This window comes from Myotis nattereri, assembly GCF_964212035.1.
Source record: "Myotis nattereri genome assembly, chromosome: 3".
In the NCBI taxonomy this organism is placed as follows: domain Eukaryota; kingdom Metazoa; phylum Chordata; class Mammalia; order Chiroptera; family Vespertilionidae; genus Myotis; species Myotis nattereri.
In genome coordinates this window covers 9,359,690-9,379,519 of record NC_138077.1, presented here as the reverse complement: position 1 = coordinate 9,379,519, position 19,830 = coordinate 9,359,690, and the positions used below count along the sequence as shown (strand labels likewise).

The following is a 19,830-nucleotide window of genomic DNA, read 5'->3' as shown; positions in this document are numbered from 1 at the left end:
CGAGCTGCAAATCCAGTCTCTCCCTCCCTCTGGGTTTCTTCTCCACGTTGATGATAAATGTAGTTGGAATCGCCCCGAGTACAGATGCCACAGAGTCCAGAACTGCTGGGTCACCAGCACATCCCCTGTCTGCAGGGCTGGCCGAACAGAAGGACCAAACTCTCGACGGGGCCCCATCCATCCACCATGGCCAGGCTTCTGAGTGGAGAACAGAGGTTTCAGGCCCTCACAGCTGTCCCCCCAGAAGTCACCCTGATGCCCTGCTCCTGGGCTGGTGGCGAAGAGCAGAGATGCCGTTGCACCCCCCAGTCCTCCTGCAAAAGCACCAGTCACCCCCACCTGCCCCGTAAAGCCATTCCCTCCAGGTTTCCAAAGAGCTGGCTCGCGGGCCTGGGGTCCCTGAGAGGCTGGCCAACATCACCTGGCGCCTGTCCGCAGCCTAACGTTTCTCAGCACCTTTCCGGCATCCTCACGGTGCCCCCTGCAGCCGAGCTCTGTGAGCCCATTTGCAAGAGAGAAAAACTGAGGTGCAGAGAAGACACGGGACCCACTGGAATGACACAGCTGGCCAGAGGCCTAAAGGAAGCAGACATTGAGGCGCACGGGGAGCCAGGACTCAGGAATGCATCTTGTTGGGGCTCCCCACCGGGTCCCCAGCCTGTTCTTGCAGGTGGCACTTTGGTAAGTTCAAGCCTGACGAAGGCCAGCCAGGTTCGGTGAAGGGCCTGCTGGGGACCCGCCTGCACAGCCCACAGACCTTCTCAGCCCCCAGCCCCTCCCAGGCCATCGCCCAGCCCAGCCCAGCTCAACACCTTCATCCCCCAACGGGACCAGGGTGGTCCCATCCACGCGTGCGGCCGGTAGCGAGGACCTAGTCTTTGGAAGTTTTGTGAGGTTGTACCTATAAAAATAAAGACTTTTTCTTTACTTTTAAGATTGAACGAAATGTTCCATCCCATCGTCCAAACTTCCTTCCGACATCTGAGCAGACGACGGCTTCTTCCTCCTCCTTCTCCTGTGATACTTATGGGTCAAAAGAAATTAAACATTAAAGAGAGTCCGTGACCCTTTCAAAGTGAAACCGGTGTGAGTATTTTCTTTGGCTGAACGATCATGTCGTCTCAAAGAGGATTAACATCTGTGCAATCGCCGCTTTTCTCTGGAACCTATTTGGAGTCTTCTCCGTCCTCACAGGGAAAGGGGACGACGAGGGTGCTCTGGAGGGGACGTTTCTCGAGGCCAAAGTGTGGTGGGCGGACAATGGGTTCCTTCTGACAAGTGAAGCAGGCAGGGAGCTCCGGCCGGAGGGGACTGGGCTGCCCCTTCCCGGCAGGCACCTGGAGCAGGTCCCAATCACAGGTCCTATGTCAGCCCATCCTCTGGGCTGACCCTCCGCCAATCTCGGAAGAGGCCTTTGGGGTGCTCCTCCCCAGGGACCCAGCCTGAGGTTCCCAGATGCCCTCCTAGTTCGGGGCTACGGCCCTCAGCACAGGGAATTCTTTGCACGATTCACACCTGACCCCAACTTGACTGGACCAAGTCAGCAGAAGACATGGAGGCTGGGTCCCTGAGGCCGTCTATGCACACCTCCCGCCCGCCCGCCATGGACGCAGAGCCAGCGGGCATGGCTCAGGATGGCCTCACATCTCCCCTTCCCCCACGGCCCACGTCTGCCCCAGCCGGCCCCGCCCTCGCCGCCCCCCCAGCATTAGTCCTGGGTCCGTGTCTGAAATTGCCTCAAGTGCCAATATGGAAAGGCACGGAGAGCAGCGGGGGTCCTCCTGGGGCCTCGGGGAGGATTCTATGGCGTCTGGACACGTACCCAGCACAACGACTGGGGCCCTGCAAATGTCACCCTCTTCTGGGGCACCGAGAGCCTCCACTGGAATGAGTCCTCCTCCCCCATGCCATCAGGTTGCCTCCCTGCACCCTAGGGCTGTGGGGTGGGTCCTGCCCACCTAACCCTCCCTCCCCCGCTGTGAGCAATGGGAGGTGGGGGGACCCAGGGCCCAGCACTGTCCCTGCACACAGTAGGTGCTTCAGGGAGGTCTCTGCAAACACCTCCCTGCTCCCCCTAGACCCCACGGGAGGGAATGGAGCGGGGAGAGACCAGCGGAGCTCTGTTCTGTCTCAGACCCCCTCCCGGGCCAGCCTGACAGCCCAGATAAGCTGTTATGACTGGAATGTGACCTCGGGGATGTCAGCCCCCAGCCCTGCAAATAAATCACCTGCGAGACAAATGCCCAGGCGCCTGCTGGACAGCAGACTGCGGGCGGCCCGTTCCCCCCAGTTCCTGTTGGTGCCTCCTGATCCCCCGCCTCGGGCCTGCGCCACCCGCAGACCTGCCATGTGTGTGAGGTGACCGTGGAGTGACCGTCCTGGTGGGGCCTCGTGACCCCCGCTTCCTGGGCTGGCCTGTCCCTGCTAAGGGCCTGCTGATGAAAGGCTGGGGCCGGGGGCTCCTGCCAGGAACCTGCCCAGCCACAGAAAGCCTCCCAGGGGCTCCTGCCTAGAAATGAAAGCAATCTCACCGAGGACCGGGAGACCTGAGGCCAGGACCAGCCCTCTCCACATTCTTGGGTTTTCATCGGCTTAGGCAGCCACCCACGTTCTCTAGCCGCCTTTGTAACTGGACCCAGGGTCACCAAGAGTGACCCCGAGCCTGCCCTGGGTGGGCCCAGCCCCCCTCTGGGGAGAGGCTGAGGCGCCCCACCTGGAACCCCCTCCGCGGCAACCAGGAGGTAGCTGAGGGCCTCGGGGTGTCGGGCCCCCCTTCCTGCCATGTTAATCCTTTCAAGCAACCTGCCCTGCGGGAGGGCAAAGGGACCCACCACAGAGTTGCAGCACAAACAGGGAGGCCACCAAGACCCCCAGGGCCCAACCCCCACGCCTTGGACACACATTCCGGGCCCCCACACCGGTGGAGGAGGAGGAGCGAGGCAGCCAGGAGCGGACCGCGGGGGACCCGCAGCTGAGGGTCACATGGCAGCCGTGACCAACTCACAAAGGATGCTGAAGCAGCAGCAGAGACGGGTAAACGGACACAGCAGGACTGTGTCTGCACAGAACCCCAATTAGGCAGCCACTGACGTAACCACACAGAATGGCCTGCAGCCCAGGGAGCACCTGCTTCCCCGCCGCCTGCCCGGGGTCCTGCCTGGGTCACCTGCTCAAAAGCCACAGCCCCATCTAGAGATGCTTCCTTTACGCGAAAATTGTTTCAGCCCAGCCGGCGTAGCTCAGCCCAGGAACCAAGAGGTTCAATTCCTGGTCAAGGCACATGACCAGGTTGCCAGCTTGCCCTATGGGGGGGGGGGGGGGGGGGGCTGTGCAAAATGTTTCTCTTCCATTGATGTGCCTGTGCCTGCCTCTCTCTCTCTCTCTCTCTCTCTCTCTCTCTCTCTCTCTCCCTTCCTCTCTAAAAAATCAATTGAAGCCGAAACCGGTTTGGCTCAGTGGATAGAGCGTCGGCCTGCAGACTGAAGGGTCCCGGGTTCGATTCCGGTCAAGGGCATGTACCTGGGTTGCGGGCATATCCCCAGTAGGAGGTGTGCAGGAGGCAGCTGATCGATGTTTCTCTCTCATCGATGTTTCTAACTCTCTATCTCTCTCCCTTCCTCTCTGTAAAAAATCAATAAAAAATATATTTAAAAAAATCAATTGAAAAAACATATTTTTAAAAAGTTATTTTAAACGTTAAAGAATTTATTTTATTATTATTTTTAATCTTCACTTGAGGATATTTTTCCATTGATTTCTAGAGAGAGTGGAAGAGAGAGGGAAAGACGGAGAGAAACACATCCATTGGTTGCCTTCTACAGGTGCCCTGACCAGGGCCTGGGCTGGGGAGAAGCCTGCAACCGAGGGATGTGCCCTTGACCAGCATCGAACCCAGGCCCCTTTGACCTGCAGGCCTACACTCTACCCACTGAGCCAAACCAGCTAGGGCAAAAGTTAAAGCATTTACAGTGGAGTATTACTCAGCCAGGAAAAAGGGTGAAGCATTGACAGGCTATAGTATGGAGGGACACGTGATGCCCAGTGACAGAAGCCAGACCCGGAAGGACACACAGTGTAGGATCCCATGGGGGCAAATCCACAGGCAGAAGCAGGTTAGCGGCTGCCAGGCGCTGGGGGAGGGCAGGGAGGGGCTGGCTGATAACAGGCAGTGTTTCGGAGCTGAGAGAATTCTGCAACTAGAGATAGGGATGGTTGGATAACGTTGTGAATGTCCCAAAGGTCACTGAATGGTTCACTTTAAGATGGCTAATGTTTTGCTGTGTGAATTTTACTCCAATGAAAAGGAACCCGATTGTTCCCCACCCAAGGAGAGGGAGCACTGTATGCACATGAAAACCGCCCCCTCATATCCTGGGGTCTCCTCACCTCCAGTCCCCAGCCCTGGCCACACCCAACCGGTCACCACCTGCTCCCAGTGGGCTGAGGGTGGTCGACCCCCGATGCAGCACATTGGAGGTGAACAGCCTCGCTCACCCACTCACTGCTCAAGCCCCGAAGGCACTGGGCCCCGATCCCATGCAGCATGACAAGGGGTGCTCACAGAGAGACAGGAAGGGCAGCAGGAGGGCGGCACAGGGGAGGGGACATGAGCACAGCCACCCTGCAGGCTTTGGAGAAGCTGCTGGGAAGCAGCTGGGAAGCAGCCTTCGCTGTGGAGGAGCTGGAGCCATTGGAGCCCCAGGGCTGTGAGTCACAGCTGCTCGGCTCCTCCTTAGTCAGAGCTGTTAGTCAGACCTGAGCTCATGGCCCAGGTGCCAGTCCAAATTCCTGAGCCCAATCCCGAGGCCTCACCTTGCTCCGTCAGCCCCGAAGCAGCAGCAGCAGGCCCAGCGCTCCCCGAGCTGGTTGCCAAGAAGTCAGAGCCAACCGTCTACTGAGCACAGAAATCAGAACCCGGAGCTGGTAGGACTCAGGGCGGCTGCCCGCGCTGGCTACTCAGGGCCCGTGGGACCCCCCTGCCCAGCACAGGAGCTGAGGCACCAAACCACAGGGCCAGCGGACCAGAGCCAATTTCGTCCACACGTCCACAGCGGAGCCCAACCTCAGCGCAGAGGCCCACAGCCCTGGCGGCCGCCCAGAGCCTCCCACCCGGGAGGACGGCGGTGCCCTGACACGCAGGCAGTGAGGTCAGGCTGATGGGCCAGGGGCAGGAGGGGGCCTGCCCAGGAGGAGGCGGCGTCCGACCCACACCCTCACCAAGCAGCATCCCCGCCAGCGCCTGCGGGTGGGAGGAGGGGGTGGGACGCCTCCTGGGGCTGCCAGTGAGTGGAGGGAGGCCCTGCCACGGAAGCTCCTTCCACCACCGGGACCCTGAGTGAGTCTCAGCAACTCCTGAGGCCTGGGGTCTTCCCACGGCCCCAGCAGCCCTGGGCCCCTACCACTGCAGGAGGGCAGACACAGGCGGCTGCTGACAATCATTGGGGTGAAAACGAAGTCATTCTTCCGAAACACTGGGGCGGGGGCGGGGGCGTGTGTGTGTGTGTGTGTGTGTGTGTGTGTGAGTGTGTGCGTGTGAGATCTGGCCACTTAATGTTCGGTCAAGTCTGAGCGAACTACCTCAGCATCAACCTGGTGACTCACGGCCGGGGCCCCGCCGCAGGAACAGGGAGAAAGGGCTGCCCTGGGCTGACCCCGCAGAGACAAGGACTCCGAGAATGAGGCTGACCCACTGTCCTGAATGAAGTCAAGTGACCACACGCATCCTAGTCACCCAGGCTGGTCTGTGCACTTGGACTTGACCTCCTGCGGTCCTGTACCCACCTGGGAAACTCCCAGAGGGCGCAGCTCCCACAACTTTCTCTTCAAGTCACCTGACCACATTCTGGGAGGAAAAGGGGAGGTGACAAGCTCTCCAAGGTGCCCACACTAGGAGGCGTGACTAGTCAAGTTTCCAGGACCTGGGTGACGTCATTCTCAATCCCGAGCTTAGTGACGGGGTTTCCCAACTCGAGCTCCTACAGAGAAGCGAAGGCTGCAATGACAGCTGGTCGCAAGCAAGGACACCTACAGCCTTTGGGCCTTCTAGGAACTGCCCCCAGGTGGAGGAGCTTCCCCACAGGACAGTGGCCTCCCAGGAAGGACAACGCTGGCCCTCGCTTGGCCTGTGAGCATTCACTGCACCCTGAGATGTGTGTCAGTCCTTCCTGCCCCCACCTGGCCTCCAGCCTCATGACCATCACGACCAGCTGGTGACCAGTGTCCACCGGGCAGCTGTCGAGAGGGGCCAGGCCAAATGGTGAAGGAGGTCTCTCTGCCTGGCTTCCCACACCCGCTTTGTATTCCTGCAGCTCCATAGCAACCACTTTCAGGACCCACCCGGGACCCTCGTGACCAGGAGGTGCAGGAACGCCTCTGCATCCCGCCTACCTGCCACTGACGCCGTGGCCTGTGCCCCTCAGACACTCAGAGCACAGAACTGAGGCCTAATTTGTGAGCTTTTCATAAAACCCTCATTCAAAAGTCCCCCCATCCATCCATTGGGAAGCATTTATTGAGCCCCTACTGTGTGCCTGGCACACCAGGTACCAGGAGGCTACAGGCCCTGCCTGGGAAGGCGGCCCCATCCTGGTGTGAGGACTCAGCCAGGGCACTGACGCCCAGGGCACCAGGCAGGCAGGGCAAAAGCCAGTAGCACCTGGAGCAGAGGGTGCAGGTGCCAGGTCCAGGGGGAAGCGTTTGCCAGACAGCATAACGGTTCAGGAAGCCAGTGCAATCTCAAGTCAGAGTTTCAAACAGTAGGGGGTCCCCTAGGGATATGCCCCCCAGTGCCCCTTGGACCACCACCCACAGTCTCTTTCCTAGGTGGCAGAGAGGCAGAAGGGGAGTTCGGGGAGGGGGCCGGGCGGGGTCTGCAGCCTCTTCCCTCTAGGTGGGACCAGTGACCAGCGAAGGAACCCCTGCTGGGCTCCCAACTACAACAGCACCTCCAAGCACCGGCAGGTGAGGTCAAGAGCAGGGGTGGGGGTGTCGTCTGGGATGAGGGGGTTATGGGGGGCTGAAGAGCATGGGAGGAAGCTGAGTTCAGGAGGGAGGGGAGCGTGCAGGGGGACAGAGGGGATGCACAGTGTGGCCTCCGAGCCAATTCCTGGGGTGCAGGTTCCACTCCAGTTAAGCCTGAAGGTTGGCTTGTGTTAACTGTGTGTCCTGTGTGAGGGCATGTGTATGTCGGCGTGTGTGAGCATGGCTGTGTCTGTGAGTGTGTGTGAGCATGCTGGAATGGGGGGGGGGCCCACCACCCAACTGTGGGAACAAAGAGAGCAGTGGCCCCAAGCTGAAGGTGGGGGGCTCCTGCACATGTAGTCGGTGCAAGTGCTTGGAGATCCCAAAGGTACAGCCATCCCGAGAGGACCCCGTGGCAAACACTTACTCATGCGGTATACTTGGTCTCCCCTAAAGCCGGTCCCTGGCCTTGGTGTCAAGATCTAAAGGCCCCCCTCCCCCAGCTCCCCCACGGCCCCCAATTCCTGGGAGCGCACAGGATGCGAGTCTCCCTGTAAGGATGGCACCACGAGTGCATGGCCGACCTTGAAATGACCTAAGTTCGTGTACCTGCTGGCCCCCATGTCTCATGCAGGCGGGAGGCAGAGAAGGGCCTGTGAAAGGAAGAAGCTTCCCCATCAGATGAAGAGCAGGACAAGCAAGGAGAGAAGACCCCACCTTCTTGTTCGCTAACTACCCATGATTCCATCTCTACGGGCAGAGGGGTGTGTCTGACAGGCAGGCAGAGCTGTAGCCCAAACCCCACAGGGTGGAGGGGCACCACCCCCTTACTTTCAGGAGGGAGGGGAGGCCATGTGCTCAGCCACATTCTGCACCCCCAACCTCAGGCCTCCCCCGGGGCTGCATGGGGCACGTGACAGAGCCAGGACACAAGGGAGTATAAGGGGGACCTGACTGATGCCTCCTTAAAACAGTCCTGACAGAGGAGGCCCTGCAGACCCCCTGGAGCTGTCTGCCAGGCTAGAGAGAAATGGGGAGCCCTGTTACTAATGGACCCCCAGCTTCCACTCCCTGGAGCCTCCTTTCCTCCTCCCCCGCTTCCAATGGCTACAACCCCTGTGACCATCACTCCTACTGCTCCTCCCAGGTCCCTCTGCAGGGAACCGTGAGTGCTCTGCACGGGGTTAAAGTTCTGGCAAAAGCTGCAAATGCTTCCGGGACACCGTCTGTCCAGCGGGAGCCCATAGGGCGCTAAGCAGGGTACCCCAGGCAGCAACTAACCTAACACAGTAGGAACCAGTGTAGATGCCACTGGGGACCCTGTGGGAGCCCGTCTGGAGCAGCAAGGGCTGGCGTCTGCCACCTGGGGGGGGGGGAGCACTGCTAACTTGGGGGGCGGGGGGGGTCAGGAGCTCAGATGGGCATTAGCCAAGTTCCCTTCCTGCCCTTCCCGGCAGAAGGCAGGCATGTGTGGCAGGGCTGATGGAACTGGGCCGGAGAGCAGGGCACTCAGCACACACAGCTTCCAGCAAACACCGGGGCTCCCCTCACTGCAAGGCCTCCCCAACCCCAGCCCGGCCCAGGGTCCCTTGGTGACCAGCCTGAGAGCAGTAGGCCTTCTCCACGCAGCCTTCCCTGCCCACACCCCACTGCTGGCCCCAGAAGGTTCCGGAGAGCAGGAGTGGGGCCCCCACTCTCACAGGGCCTGGGGAATGCCAGCCCCCCGCCAGCCATAATCCTGTTGCCAGGAGACAGGCCCAGGAAGAAACGGAATCGCGCTGGGTTAGTGTCTAGACAGCGCGACCTTTCCCCTCCTTCTCTAGATATAATTGGGACCCAAATCGTCAGGCATCGTGAGCTGATAGCACGAATAAAGGAGGAGGTTGTTTGCGGTGCCTCATGGGGACATTCCTGCAGCGAGAGGGCCGTCCACTACCTGCTCTGGGGGTGCGTGAGAGCCAGCCCAGGCCGGGCACAAAGGGGCTTTCATCCCAGGGGACGACCGTCTTCAATTGGTGATTGGCGATGAAAGAGCTCCCAGATCCTGGCTTCCCAGCGCCCCTCACACCCGCAGGGAGGCGCCCATTAACTCTGTGCTGCCCACGTTCCCTGCAGGCTGGGGGGCCGGGGCACATCAGCCAGGAGAGGGGCCTGCCAGGTGCTCCGGGTCCACCAGTGGCTCCCTCCATCACCTCCTGCCCAGGGGCCCGTGGGGGACTCTAGCAGACCCCGGGGGTCCTGTCCCCACCTGTGGCCGAGCCCAGGGCTGTGCTATTTGTGTCCAATTTCACTTTTCTCCAGAAGCTGATCTTTCATTTTTCTTTCCACCCATTAAAGCATCTAAACAACTTCTCAGCCCCCCAGCGGAGTATCTGAAATCTGGAGTTGTGAGCTGGGTTTGCGGGGTGACCTTCGGGGAGGCAGAGAGGCCCTGCATCCTGTATTGTTTGTGGTTTGAATACTGTGTGCTTTCCTGTTTGACGCGCATCATTTCACAAAATAAAATTAAAAATCACGAAAATTGCACAACAGAACCTGGGGGACCAGCCCCCTTCCCTCAGCACGGGGTTTAGCAAAGGCTCTGAGGGGTTGGCCCACCTGTCCTGGGGACCAGCCTCCCCCTCCTCCACTGTGCAGTCTCTCCCGCGTGCTACGGGGCCAGCACAGTGATGGGGTTGTGAGGTGTCCTCCACCCAGAGCCGCCTCCTCTCTGGTTCCAGTCCTGGTGACGATGGTGCCGGTGGCACAGGCTGCGACTGTCCTTAGAGGGCGGGGTGGGCTGCAGCCCCACCGTCCAGCTCCTCTGCTCACTAGTGAGATTTACTAGTAACAGCCCAAGTCATTAGTACTTAAACCTGCTGGCTGGGCCCTTCGGCAACCGGGGTGACCAGACTACAAAGGAGAGGGGGGCGGGGGATGCAGGAGGGGGTCACGCGGCCCAGAATCGCCAGGCCTGTCCTCCACTGCGCAGCCCTGGGTTTCCGATTCCAAGCAGAGAAATGCCACCCTGTGCCTCCCCCACCCCAAGACCCTGAGGCGGAGCTTCACACCTGCCCTCCCCAAGTCCCCTCAGGCCCAGAAGGCCTATTTCACAAAGGACCCCCGGTTCCCCATGGCCCCAGTCCTCTGGCCAGGAAGTACCTGTCCCACTGGGCCAGCCCTGGTGCTGCTGACCCAAGACGGGCCCAGGAAGTGGGTAGGAATGACCGCTACCTGTACCCAGAAAGCCCCTGGGCAGCTGCCAGCTCCCAAGCCCCCCTACCCCCTCCCCCTCCGCTGCCGCAGCCCCTGCACTGGGCTGCCCTCCTGGCCCACAGACCACGCTGCGCTCTTGCCCCCTCGCTGGGATGTCCCTGCTTCTGCTAAACGCAGGAGCTCAGAAAAGGTCCCCGCACCAAAAACAGGTTAAAAATGTCCAATCTACAGAGGAAAAGTCTCGGGAGCACAGCCTCCTGCATGTGGCCAGCTCGGCCATTTTCCTGAGGAAGCCGGCCTGGCACCCCGTTGCCACGCACCGTCCAGACAGCAGTAGGCCGTCGCAGCATCCGATGCCCAGGGCTCACGGCACCCTCCCCTCGTGCCCCACGCGCACACCCGGTCAGCTTTGCTTCATAAACTCTTTCTGGGGCCTTGGCCATTTGGTACTTTCTGGGAACCTGCTTTTGTACCATTTGTCTAATGCTCCAAAAACGGAAGGGCAGGTCCCTGTCTGACCGTGTGGAGGGTAACACTCCAGGCCGCCCCGCGAAGGCCCTCGGGACCCCGAGTCCCAGGACAGCGCCCCCACCAGGGGCCTCATTAACAGTCAGCACTGCACCCGGCAGGGCCCCCTCCAGCCATTCTCCCACGTGCCAGTGCCCTCTCCACTGACTGGGCCCCACTCTCACCACCTCCCTCCCTGGCCCAAGCCTCCCACCCCTCCAAGCTCGCTGTGGCCCCAGGCTTGGGGTGACAGAAAGCTGTTTAGCTGAAATCGTTATTATTTTAGAAGAAGCCTCTCCCAGCTCCACTGATGGGCTGGCTCCACTGGACACCTGCCTGTCGGGAACCAGAGCCCCTTCAACCCCATCCTAGGAGAGTTCCGGGGAACCTGTCTTTTTTGTGTTTGTTGTTGTTGTTGTTAATCCTCACCTGAGGACATTTTTTTCCAAAGCTTTTCAGAGAGAATGGGGGGGGGGGGGGAGAGAAAGAGAAGGAGAGAGAGAGAGAGAGAGAGAGAGAGAGGGAGAGGGAGAGGGAGAGGGAGAGAGAGAGAGAGAGAGAGAGAGAGAGAGAGAGAGAAGGGAACATCGATGTGAGTGAGAAACATAGATTGGTTGTCTTCACACACACCCTGATCAGGGGTCGGGGGGGGGGGGGGGTGGTGAACCTGCAACCCTTGACCAGGGATCAAACCCTCATGCCTTCCGTGCATAATCTGGTGCTCTAACCACTGAGCAGCACCAGCCAGGGCAAACCTGCCCTTTTAAAACCCTGAGAATCCACTTGAGGGGAGAAAGGTGTCTGAGCCAGGGGCCCCTGGGGATGGAGCCTGGGGGCCGTGGAGTAGAGGCAGCAGTTTGGACACCCAGGGATAGGTGGAGAGGACCCCACAGGTAAGGATTAATGACACCCTTCCTTCTTTCTGGTTGGAAGTCGATGGGGCAGGTGACAGGAAGCTGCAGGCTGTCCTCTGAGCTGTCCCTGACACCACATCAGGCTCCGTCCAGATTCACAAACCGCAGACCAGGGCCAAGCCTGTTGGCCGGGCGGCTCCCCACCCAACCGGAGAGAACAAGAGGCCTGCCCTCTCAGGTGTCTCCTGACAGCCTCGTGGAATCTCAACGGGAGGTTTTATTTTTAAAAACACAGCAGCCCAGTAACCAGACCCAACAAGCAGAGGCAGGAGTGTGCTCCCCGGATCCCCGCAGCGTGTGGGATGGGCGTGGCCATGCGCCTGCGTGGCCCAGGACACCTGGAGGACTCGGTGATGGGAGCTGGCGGAATCCGTCCAATATACGGCGGTCCCAGCGGGCACAGCCCACAGCCACGCGCCGGCCACATGGACCCCTTTCCAGCTCACAGTGCACACAGGCCCCGCCCTGATGGCTGGGTGAGAGCCTGCCCCATCGTGTGTCCTCAGAGCCCAGTGAGGGGTGGTCAGGATGCACCCCAGGAAGCCAAGTGCGGTGTGGGCTCCCTGCTGTTAAGCCTGGGAGGAACCACCATCCTGTCCTCCCCATTCACAGAGCAGAGACAGCGTTTCCGGCTCAGTCCCCAGGACGGGGTGTGCAGCAGGCAGCCAACTGATGTTCCTCTCTCATTGACGTTTCTATCTCTCCCTCTCCCTTCCTCTCTCTTTAAAATCAATAAAAACACATTAAAAAAATAAAAAGGTCACAGCTGACATGTCGTGTGTGCCCCCGCCCCCCCCCCCCCACATGCACTGCTCACCAGCCTTGCACACCTTCGCTCACGGAATCCTCACCACCCCTAGTCATCCCTGCAATACAATGCACCCACCGTGGTCCCTGAGCCGTGCTCATCACCTGTGTGTCCCCTCCAAAGAGACAGGCCATAAAAATTAAAGAGAAATAAAGAAAACAAAAACACTCCATGCTTTAGGAAGTACCGCATCCCCTGTGGAAGGCTGCTCACAAACTCGAAAAATCTGCCAAATCTACCACCACAGAGATGACACCATGAGCTAACGGAAATCCTCGAGGAAAGGCCCAGAGCGTACGTTGGGGCCAGGGAGAACCTCCATGACCAGTGGACACATTAGAGCAGTGATGGCGAACCTTTTGAGCTCGGCGTGTCAGCGTTTTGAAAAACCCTAACTTAACTCTGGTGCCGTGTCACACATAGAAATTTTTTGATATTTGCAACCACAGTAAAACAAAGACTTATATTTTTTATATTTATTTTATATATTTAAATGCCATTTAACAAAGAAAAATCAACCAAAAAAATGAGTTCGCGTGCCACCTCTGACACGCATGTCATAGGTTCGCCATCACTGCATTAGAACATCACCCTCACTAATGGGTGAAAACACAGAATAAAACACTTTAAATCGTGTTTTTCACCTGTCAAATCAGCAAGATGCTCAGTGATAGCGCCCAGATCAGGGAAAGCCAGTGTGAATTAATATGCCCAGTTGGAGGGGTGTCCCCTGAGGTCCCCGTCCACAGCCCCCCACGCTCAGCCCCAACGCTGGCCGCGGGGGCTCCCGGGGTTAGGAGCGTGAGGACTCAGAGCACTCAGGGAAACCCAGACCCCACCGTGGACGCACTTTGCCCATCTGCACCGCCTTCCTTCATCCTTCGCTCATCACAGGGCCCCCACGGGGAAACTCTGTGGTCTCCTTCCTGTTCTTTGGGGCGGGCAGGGCACCTCGCAATCATGCACACAGGCAACAGGTCAATGGCCAGAGAGACAAAGAGGTTACATGACTGGACTCACCCTGTGGGAGCCAACAGGGAAACCAGCCAGGCCTCACCCTCATGTCCCAGCCCTGGACCAGCCAGGAGCCGACGGTAAGGCCTTCCAGGAATGCTGGCCCGACACCTGCCCGCTTCAGCCCTAGCTTGGAAGAGGTCACAGGCATTGCCTCCATGGGGTCAACAGGACAAAGGGACCTCAGAGAAGATAGTCTCAGATGGTCTCCCTCCTCTGCCAAGCCCACCTGCACCAGGCCCACTGGGGGGCTGGGTGTCTGCTGGCCGGCCGGCCTGTCGAGGGTCCTGGGGTGTCATGTCCTATCTTCTCATTACCCGCCTCCCCTCCCAGCACAGGGCGGGGCTACTCTTGCCCTCACAGGGTCAAAGCAGCAGCATCCACATGAACCACCAGATTTCTCCCAACGTGCAGTCAGTCCCCTGGTGTCTAAATGTTCACATGGAGAAAGCTCTCCCTTCACCCGCGGCCGAGAGGTGTATGGATTCGGGGCCTGGCGGAGGCCATCCAGCCTCCAGCCCCTGAGCCACTGAACCAGCTGCACTTCTCCAGCTGCATGCTCCCAGGAGCTCACTTTTTAAAAAAATAGATATTTTTATCGATTTCAGAAAGGAAGGGAGAAGGAGGGACAGGGAGAGATATAAACATCAATGATGAGCGAAAATCATTGATCGGCTGCCTCCTGCACGCCCCCTCCTGGGAATCGAGCCCACAACCGTTGGCGGGAATCGAACCCGGGACCCTGGAGTCCGCAGGTCAACACTTTAGCGGCTAGCCTAGCCACGCAGCCAAACCGGCAAGGGCGCTCATTTCAGATGGCGGGCACCGCGATACGGTTAACGGATACTGAGATGCGCCCTCTCAGCACTGCTCTCACGCCAGCTCCGGTCGCTGCAAAATAGAGGGGCGCCTCTCGCAGTCATAGAGAACGGCCATGCTAGCAGGTCCTCTGCAGACAGGAGACTCAGCTGCCCATGCCTGACACAGTCTCAAAGGTTCCTGAATCTACTCACAGGAACAGTGCAAAATGTAAAAGTGAGTGCTTCACACCAAAAGAAATGAAACACTGAAAGAATAAACATTTAAATAAATCGCAGACGTTCAGTCCAGGCTCTACCAAAAGCAGTCAATCAACCCATCAATAGCACGGGGTGTCTGCAGCTCAGACCCCGGCCCTGCCACTGCAACCCATCACTGAGCGTGTTCGTCACACAGGCCCAGCCACTACCTCTCCAGCCCGGGCCCCAGCCTTTGGCTCTGGTCTGATGTCCCTTCCCAGGAAACACCCTTAAAGGTCAACCCTGACCCACAGCCAGCGTCTGGGCCCACTGGACCTAACACTGGCTCATGCCCCCCACCAAGCCTCCTGGTCTTCCCAACACCAGGAGTGGCCAGAGCCCCACCAGTCACTCCAGCCCAGCCCTGGGGGCCCCTGCCCTATCCAGCCTCATCCCAGAGCAGCCCAGGAGTGACCCCGCCGGCCAGCGTGGAATTCCAGAAAGATGAGCGGGCCTGCACACAGGCTCTCCTTTCTGGGCTCTCGCTGAGGCCAGCCAGGAAGGCCATGCTCGGGCCTGCCCGTGCCGGGGGAGCCGGAGGCAGGACACGCTCCTGCAGGCGCGGCGGGTGGGGCAGACACGCTGCCCTGCAGCCTCCAAACTGAATCTGACTCAGCGCATCCATGATCAAAAGTTCCTTCTGACAGCCGTTCTGCAGCGGCCCAGGCCGCCGATCTAAAGTATTAGGGACGCCACCGGCCGGCCAGCATCCCTCTTCCACCCTCGCCAGCACTGGGCAGCGCTGGGGAGGACAGAAAAGGCCCCTCCCACTGGGGGCTTCCTGTCGCTTTGAGACACACCACATAATGTAGGGAGACACAACGTGTGGTATAAAATATAATGCACAGTTATTATACACACTGTGTGGCTTTACAAAGTGACCACCTGCTACTCACGGGGGCAGGGGGCAGGCGGGGCGGGGGCTGTAGCCCCAGATAGCCCTGGAGCAGGGTCAGGCACAGGCTGCCCCCGGCTGCCTCAGGAGGATCTAGACCTGCGCTGAAATGCTGGCTCCTTCCTGAACTGAAGGAGAACGGGAAGGGGCCGGGCCCTGTGGTATCTGGCAGAGGGCTGGTCCCAGACCTAAACCATCAGTGATGGTGGGCCTAGGGTCCAGAGAACCATGTGACCTGGCCAGCAGCTTCTGAGGAGAGAGCATGGGTATCGCTCCCATCTGTTCTCATTGTCTTTCTGGGCCACTGTTGTCAAATGTATAAAAATTAATAACGTTATAAGCACGCCAAACATGTATTCTAGTTTTTTCAGTATTTTATCCCCCCCCTCCCCACAAACTGCATCAAATTTCAAGGAGTTTCACGTGTCAGGTCCTGTGATGCCCACTTTCAACCAGGAAGGTGCCTGAAGCATTGAACAGCTGCTGCTTAGCCAGCCATGTTCTAGTGGGAGGGGCTGCCGTCTGGGCAGCATCTGGTTCCCCCAGCGAACAGCTAACCCGGAGCCTCCGCAGAGAGGAGCGGGTCACGTCTGCAGGTGGGCCCTGCGGGAGGGGTCACTGCAGGCAGGCCTGGCCTGGGCGCTGCTCATCGGTCAGGGCTGCCACGGGGCCAGCGTGCTCCAGCCACACTCTCATCTGACCCCTGAGCTGCCATCCTGGATGCCACCCTTCAGCTGACTGCCCCTTCCCATTAGCCCTGATGCCATGAGGGTGAGGAGGCTCGCTGCACCCTGAATCAGAAGACTGGGCTTTGCCCTATCTCCTTCACTGCCTCATGGAAAAGGTATCAGGGTGGACTAGGGCCTCTGCCCCACGCTCCAATGCCAAGACTTGCCCAGTGTCCTGACCTCAGCAGCATGGAGAGCCTGACAGAGCGCCCTTTGGAGCTGGGTGGGCAGCGCCATCCTGAGAAGCAGCTGGGCCACCCAACTCTGGACGGACAGCTGAGTCGTGGGCATCACGGGGACTCCTCTCCCTGTGCTGCACATGGCTGCAGCCGGGAGCTGTTCTGGGGCAGTGCCATTGCCCACACGGGGCCCCTCCACCTCTCCCAGGGGCCCAGAGAACCAAGCCTTTCAACAGTCTGAATGAAGAGCGAACCAGACACTTTGGTGGAGAGAAATCAAGTATATGTGTGTGCATGTGTGCATCTACCCTTGTGTGTGTGCACAGGTGTGTGTGCGCGTGCACTTCTATGTACATGTGTGCACATGTGTGCATGCACATTCGTGTGCGTGCACATGTGTATTGTTTAAGGTGAAGCGAAGGCGGGTGGGGCAGGGCTCTCCCAGAGTCCCACGTGCACTCTGTTTGGAGTCAGTTTCTAGATGGAGTCGGCTTTGCTCCTTCTAGGTTTCCTTGCTCAGGACTTTCCTCCCTCTCCTTCTTTTAAAGGAAAACAGGAGAACCTTGAAAAACAAGTTTTGCTGAAATTCAAAACTGTCTTAGAGGTCCCACACCTGAACCCTGAAGACTCCCCAGCGGGTGAGCTCCGGTGACAGCTCTACCTAGAAACACGCCAGCCTGGGACTAAGCCCCTTTCCCATCAGCCTCGGTGACGATGACAGACGCCACCTCCACCGGCCATAGGATCTTGGCTCTGTCTTACAAGCCCAATCCGGCAGCTCCCCCAAGTAATGGGGGGTGGGGGAGCTGGCAGAGCCTGATGCTGAGGTCACATGTGGGAGAGACCAGGCTGTATGCTGTCCTCTGCCTCAGCCTTGACTCTGACTCACAAGCACCTCTCGGGGGCCAAGGCCATTTTAGTACCGGTGAGTCCACACACTTCCACCTGCAAGGGGGGGGGGGGGCAACACTGAACCTCCAGAGTCATCAACACTGCTCAGCCCCTGCTTCTGCCAGGCTTCCGGTCGTGGGGGAAATGCACAAAATGCCACTCCCGAGCATCAGAATCACGGGAACCAATCCCTGCACAGCAAGACTTTTTCTTTTTTTTTGTCATGTGCAAGACAGAGACATGGATAAGTGCATCATTTTTGGTCAGAAAAAAAAATGTGCAAATCTGAAAACTGGGCCTAGAATGATTTTTAAGGGTTTCTAGAACAAATGGAGCCCCTGCTAGGTCAGGATTTCATACATTAGTTCTTTGGTAACACCTGCAGGGGGCAATTATCATGCCAATTCCCGGGGGCTCAGTCCCAGCTGGGTATGGATCCTGTGTCCTCCCTGACAGGAGGGGCGGGCGGGGTGGGGGCGGGGGTAGGGGTGGAGGTTGGGGAGGTGGGGGGGGGGATGGGCAGCCCCCAGCCCCCTGCTGAGCCTGCTTCCTGCTTTAACCTCCAGGTTCAGAAAGAGCCACATCCCATCAGCCTTCCTTCCTCCCTTCTGCAATAAATCCCACTGCAGCCCTGGTGGTGGGACAGGAGGTAAAACACACCATTTTCGAACCTCCAGCGTCTTTACTTTTCTCCCTGTTACCTGATTATAAATGAGGGCTTAGGCTTGCAAATTCCTGCTTCAGCAGCAGGAGTCTGGGCCTGGGGCTGTCCTTGTCCTTGGGAAGCTGACCGGGAGGCCCCTGAAGCCACGACTATCACCCCCCAAGTGCCCTGAGGGTCAGGAGGAACTCAATCATGAAAGGTCAAACGTCCCCCAATTCCCTCCTGGAGTGAATAAGAAATCATCTGCTACCCACGAGCAGGTGCTTTTGGAAGATGTTTACAACCTACTGTTCCGAAAGGTCTGCCCGGCTATTTACCCTAAACCGGTTGGAAACAATTTAACAAATTACATTGTTTTTCTCTCCCCAGAACGACTTCCCTCCAGTCAGGTCCCTCCTCCCTCAGAAGCGGTGGCAAGCAGGTGTGTTGCTTCGGCGGTGACCAGTTACGCGGTTCTCAACCTGTGGGTCGCGACGACCCTTTCACAGGGGTCGCCTAAGACCATCCTGCATATCAGATATTTACATGACGAGTCATAACAGTAGCAACATCACAGTGATGAAGTAGCAACGAGAATAATTTTACGGTTGGGTCACACCATGAGAAACGGTATTTAAAGGGCCAGAAGGCTGAGAACCACTGCGTTACAGTCTCCTGTTTTCAATGGAGCCAGGAGGAGAGGGCTGACGAACGTCTGCGCACAGCAAGCATCCTAGTCGACCCGCGGCAAAACCCGGGCCCCTGGGGCGGGGGCTGCCCCGCGGTCGGGCATCCCTCCACTCCCGCAACACCGCCTCCTCCCCAGCCACTGTTGGGCGTGTCAGGAAGAGGGCCTGGCAGCCGCGTGGTCAGGAACCGGGTCCCCGAAGCCAGTGGCAGAGGGAGCTCGGCGCGCCTGGAACGGCGCCCTCGGCACGGTTTGCGGCGCACGCGGGAAAGGCGGCGAGCGCAGCCGAACAACGGACTTCAGCGCATTGTTCCCCGAGGCTCGGCGGCATCAAAGGGGACCGCTCGCAACCCGACACCGCGGCAACCGCGGGACCCCAGCCTGCGGCCCCTGCGAGCACAAAGGCTGGCCCTGGGGAACCCGAGCAGTTTTTGCTTCAACAGGTTGGAAACCAAGTGGTTTCACTCCAAACCGCACTGTCTTCCCCGGAGACCTGCCAGCCCCCGGCGCGGTCACCCCCGGAGCCCAGAGGCGCAACCCACTGAGGCCGCTCTGGAGCTGGGAGGGGCGAGGCCAGTGACCAGGGCGGTGGATGTGCGGGCGCCTCCAGAGCCCCCGCGAGTGTAACAGCTGCCCCCGCGACCACAGCCCCGGCCCCTCGGTGGCCCTCGGCCGGCAGAACCGCCCGCCGAGTGCACCAACTTCCCGGCGGAGTGGCCGAAGTTTGGTCACCAAGTTTGCTTCCGAAGGACTCGCGGCGTGGAGGGCCCGCGCCACCCCAGCCGGCTCCCTGGGTCCTGCGGTGCGGGGGCAGCGCGAACCCCTGCAGCCGAAGAATGAATGGCCAGCGCGGGACACGCGGAACACAGAGCCGCGGCCCCACCCCGCTCCTCCGCCCGCCGCCCGCTGGCCACCCGTGCGCGTGGGCAGCGCGGAGGCCGCCTCCTGGGACCAAATCCGGGATGGGCTGGAGGTGAGGGGGCCGGCACCGCCGAAGACCCGCACACAGCGCTGGGGTGCGGGCGGCCTGCAGTCCCCGCAGCTCTTACCTGGCTCCGCCGAGGCCGCGCGAACCCGGAGCAGCAGGGCCAGCAGTGGGAGCACGTCCCGGAGGCATCGCCGTAGCGGCCACGGACCGGGCCACCTGCGGGCGACATGCCGCAGGTTAGTTCTCCGCACGCGTCCCCCGCCCGCCCGCCCGCCGTGCGACCCCGCTGCCCCCGCCCGCCTCGCGGCCCCGCGCTCCGCACCTCGGCGCCATGCTCTGCGGGCCGGACGGTCTGCTCAGCGGCTCCTGCACCCTCCGCGGCGGTGCGCCCGCTCGGCCCTCACGCTCCGGCCGCCACCGGG

General features: G+C 59.6%; 1 protein-coding gene across 1 annotated transcript in view; it reads right to left on the bottom strand.

The window, feature by feature from the left end:
- COL18A1 (collagen type XVIII alpha 1 chain) overlaps positions 1–19,830 on the bottom strand; it is an 80,792-nt gene extending 60,962 nt beyond the window's left edge. The window contains exons 1-2 of the mRNA XM_081088530.1: positions 19,731–19,830; positions 19,530–19,624 (exon numbers count right to left, since the gene is read on the bottom strand). Of these exons, the coding sequence (XP_080944656.1) occupies positions 19,530–19,624; positions 19,731–19,741 (106 nt within the window). The 5' untranslated portion in view covers positions 19,742–19,830. The remainder of the gene's footprint in view (positions 1–19,529; positions 19,625–19,730) is intronic.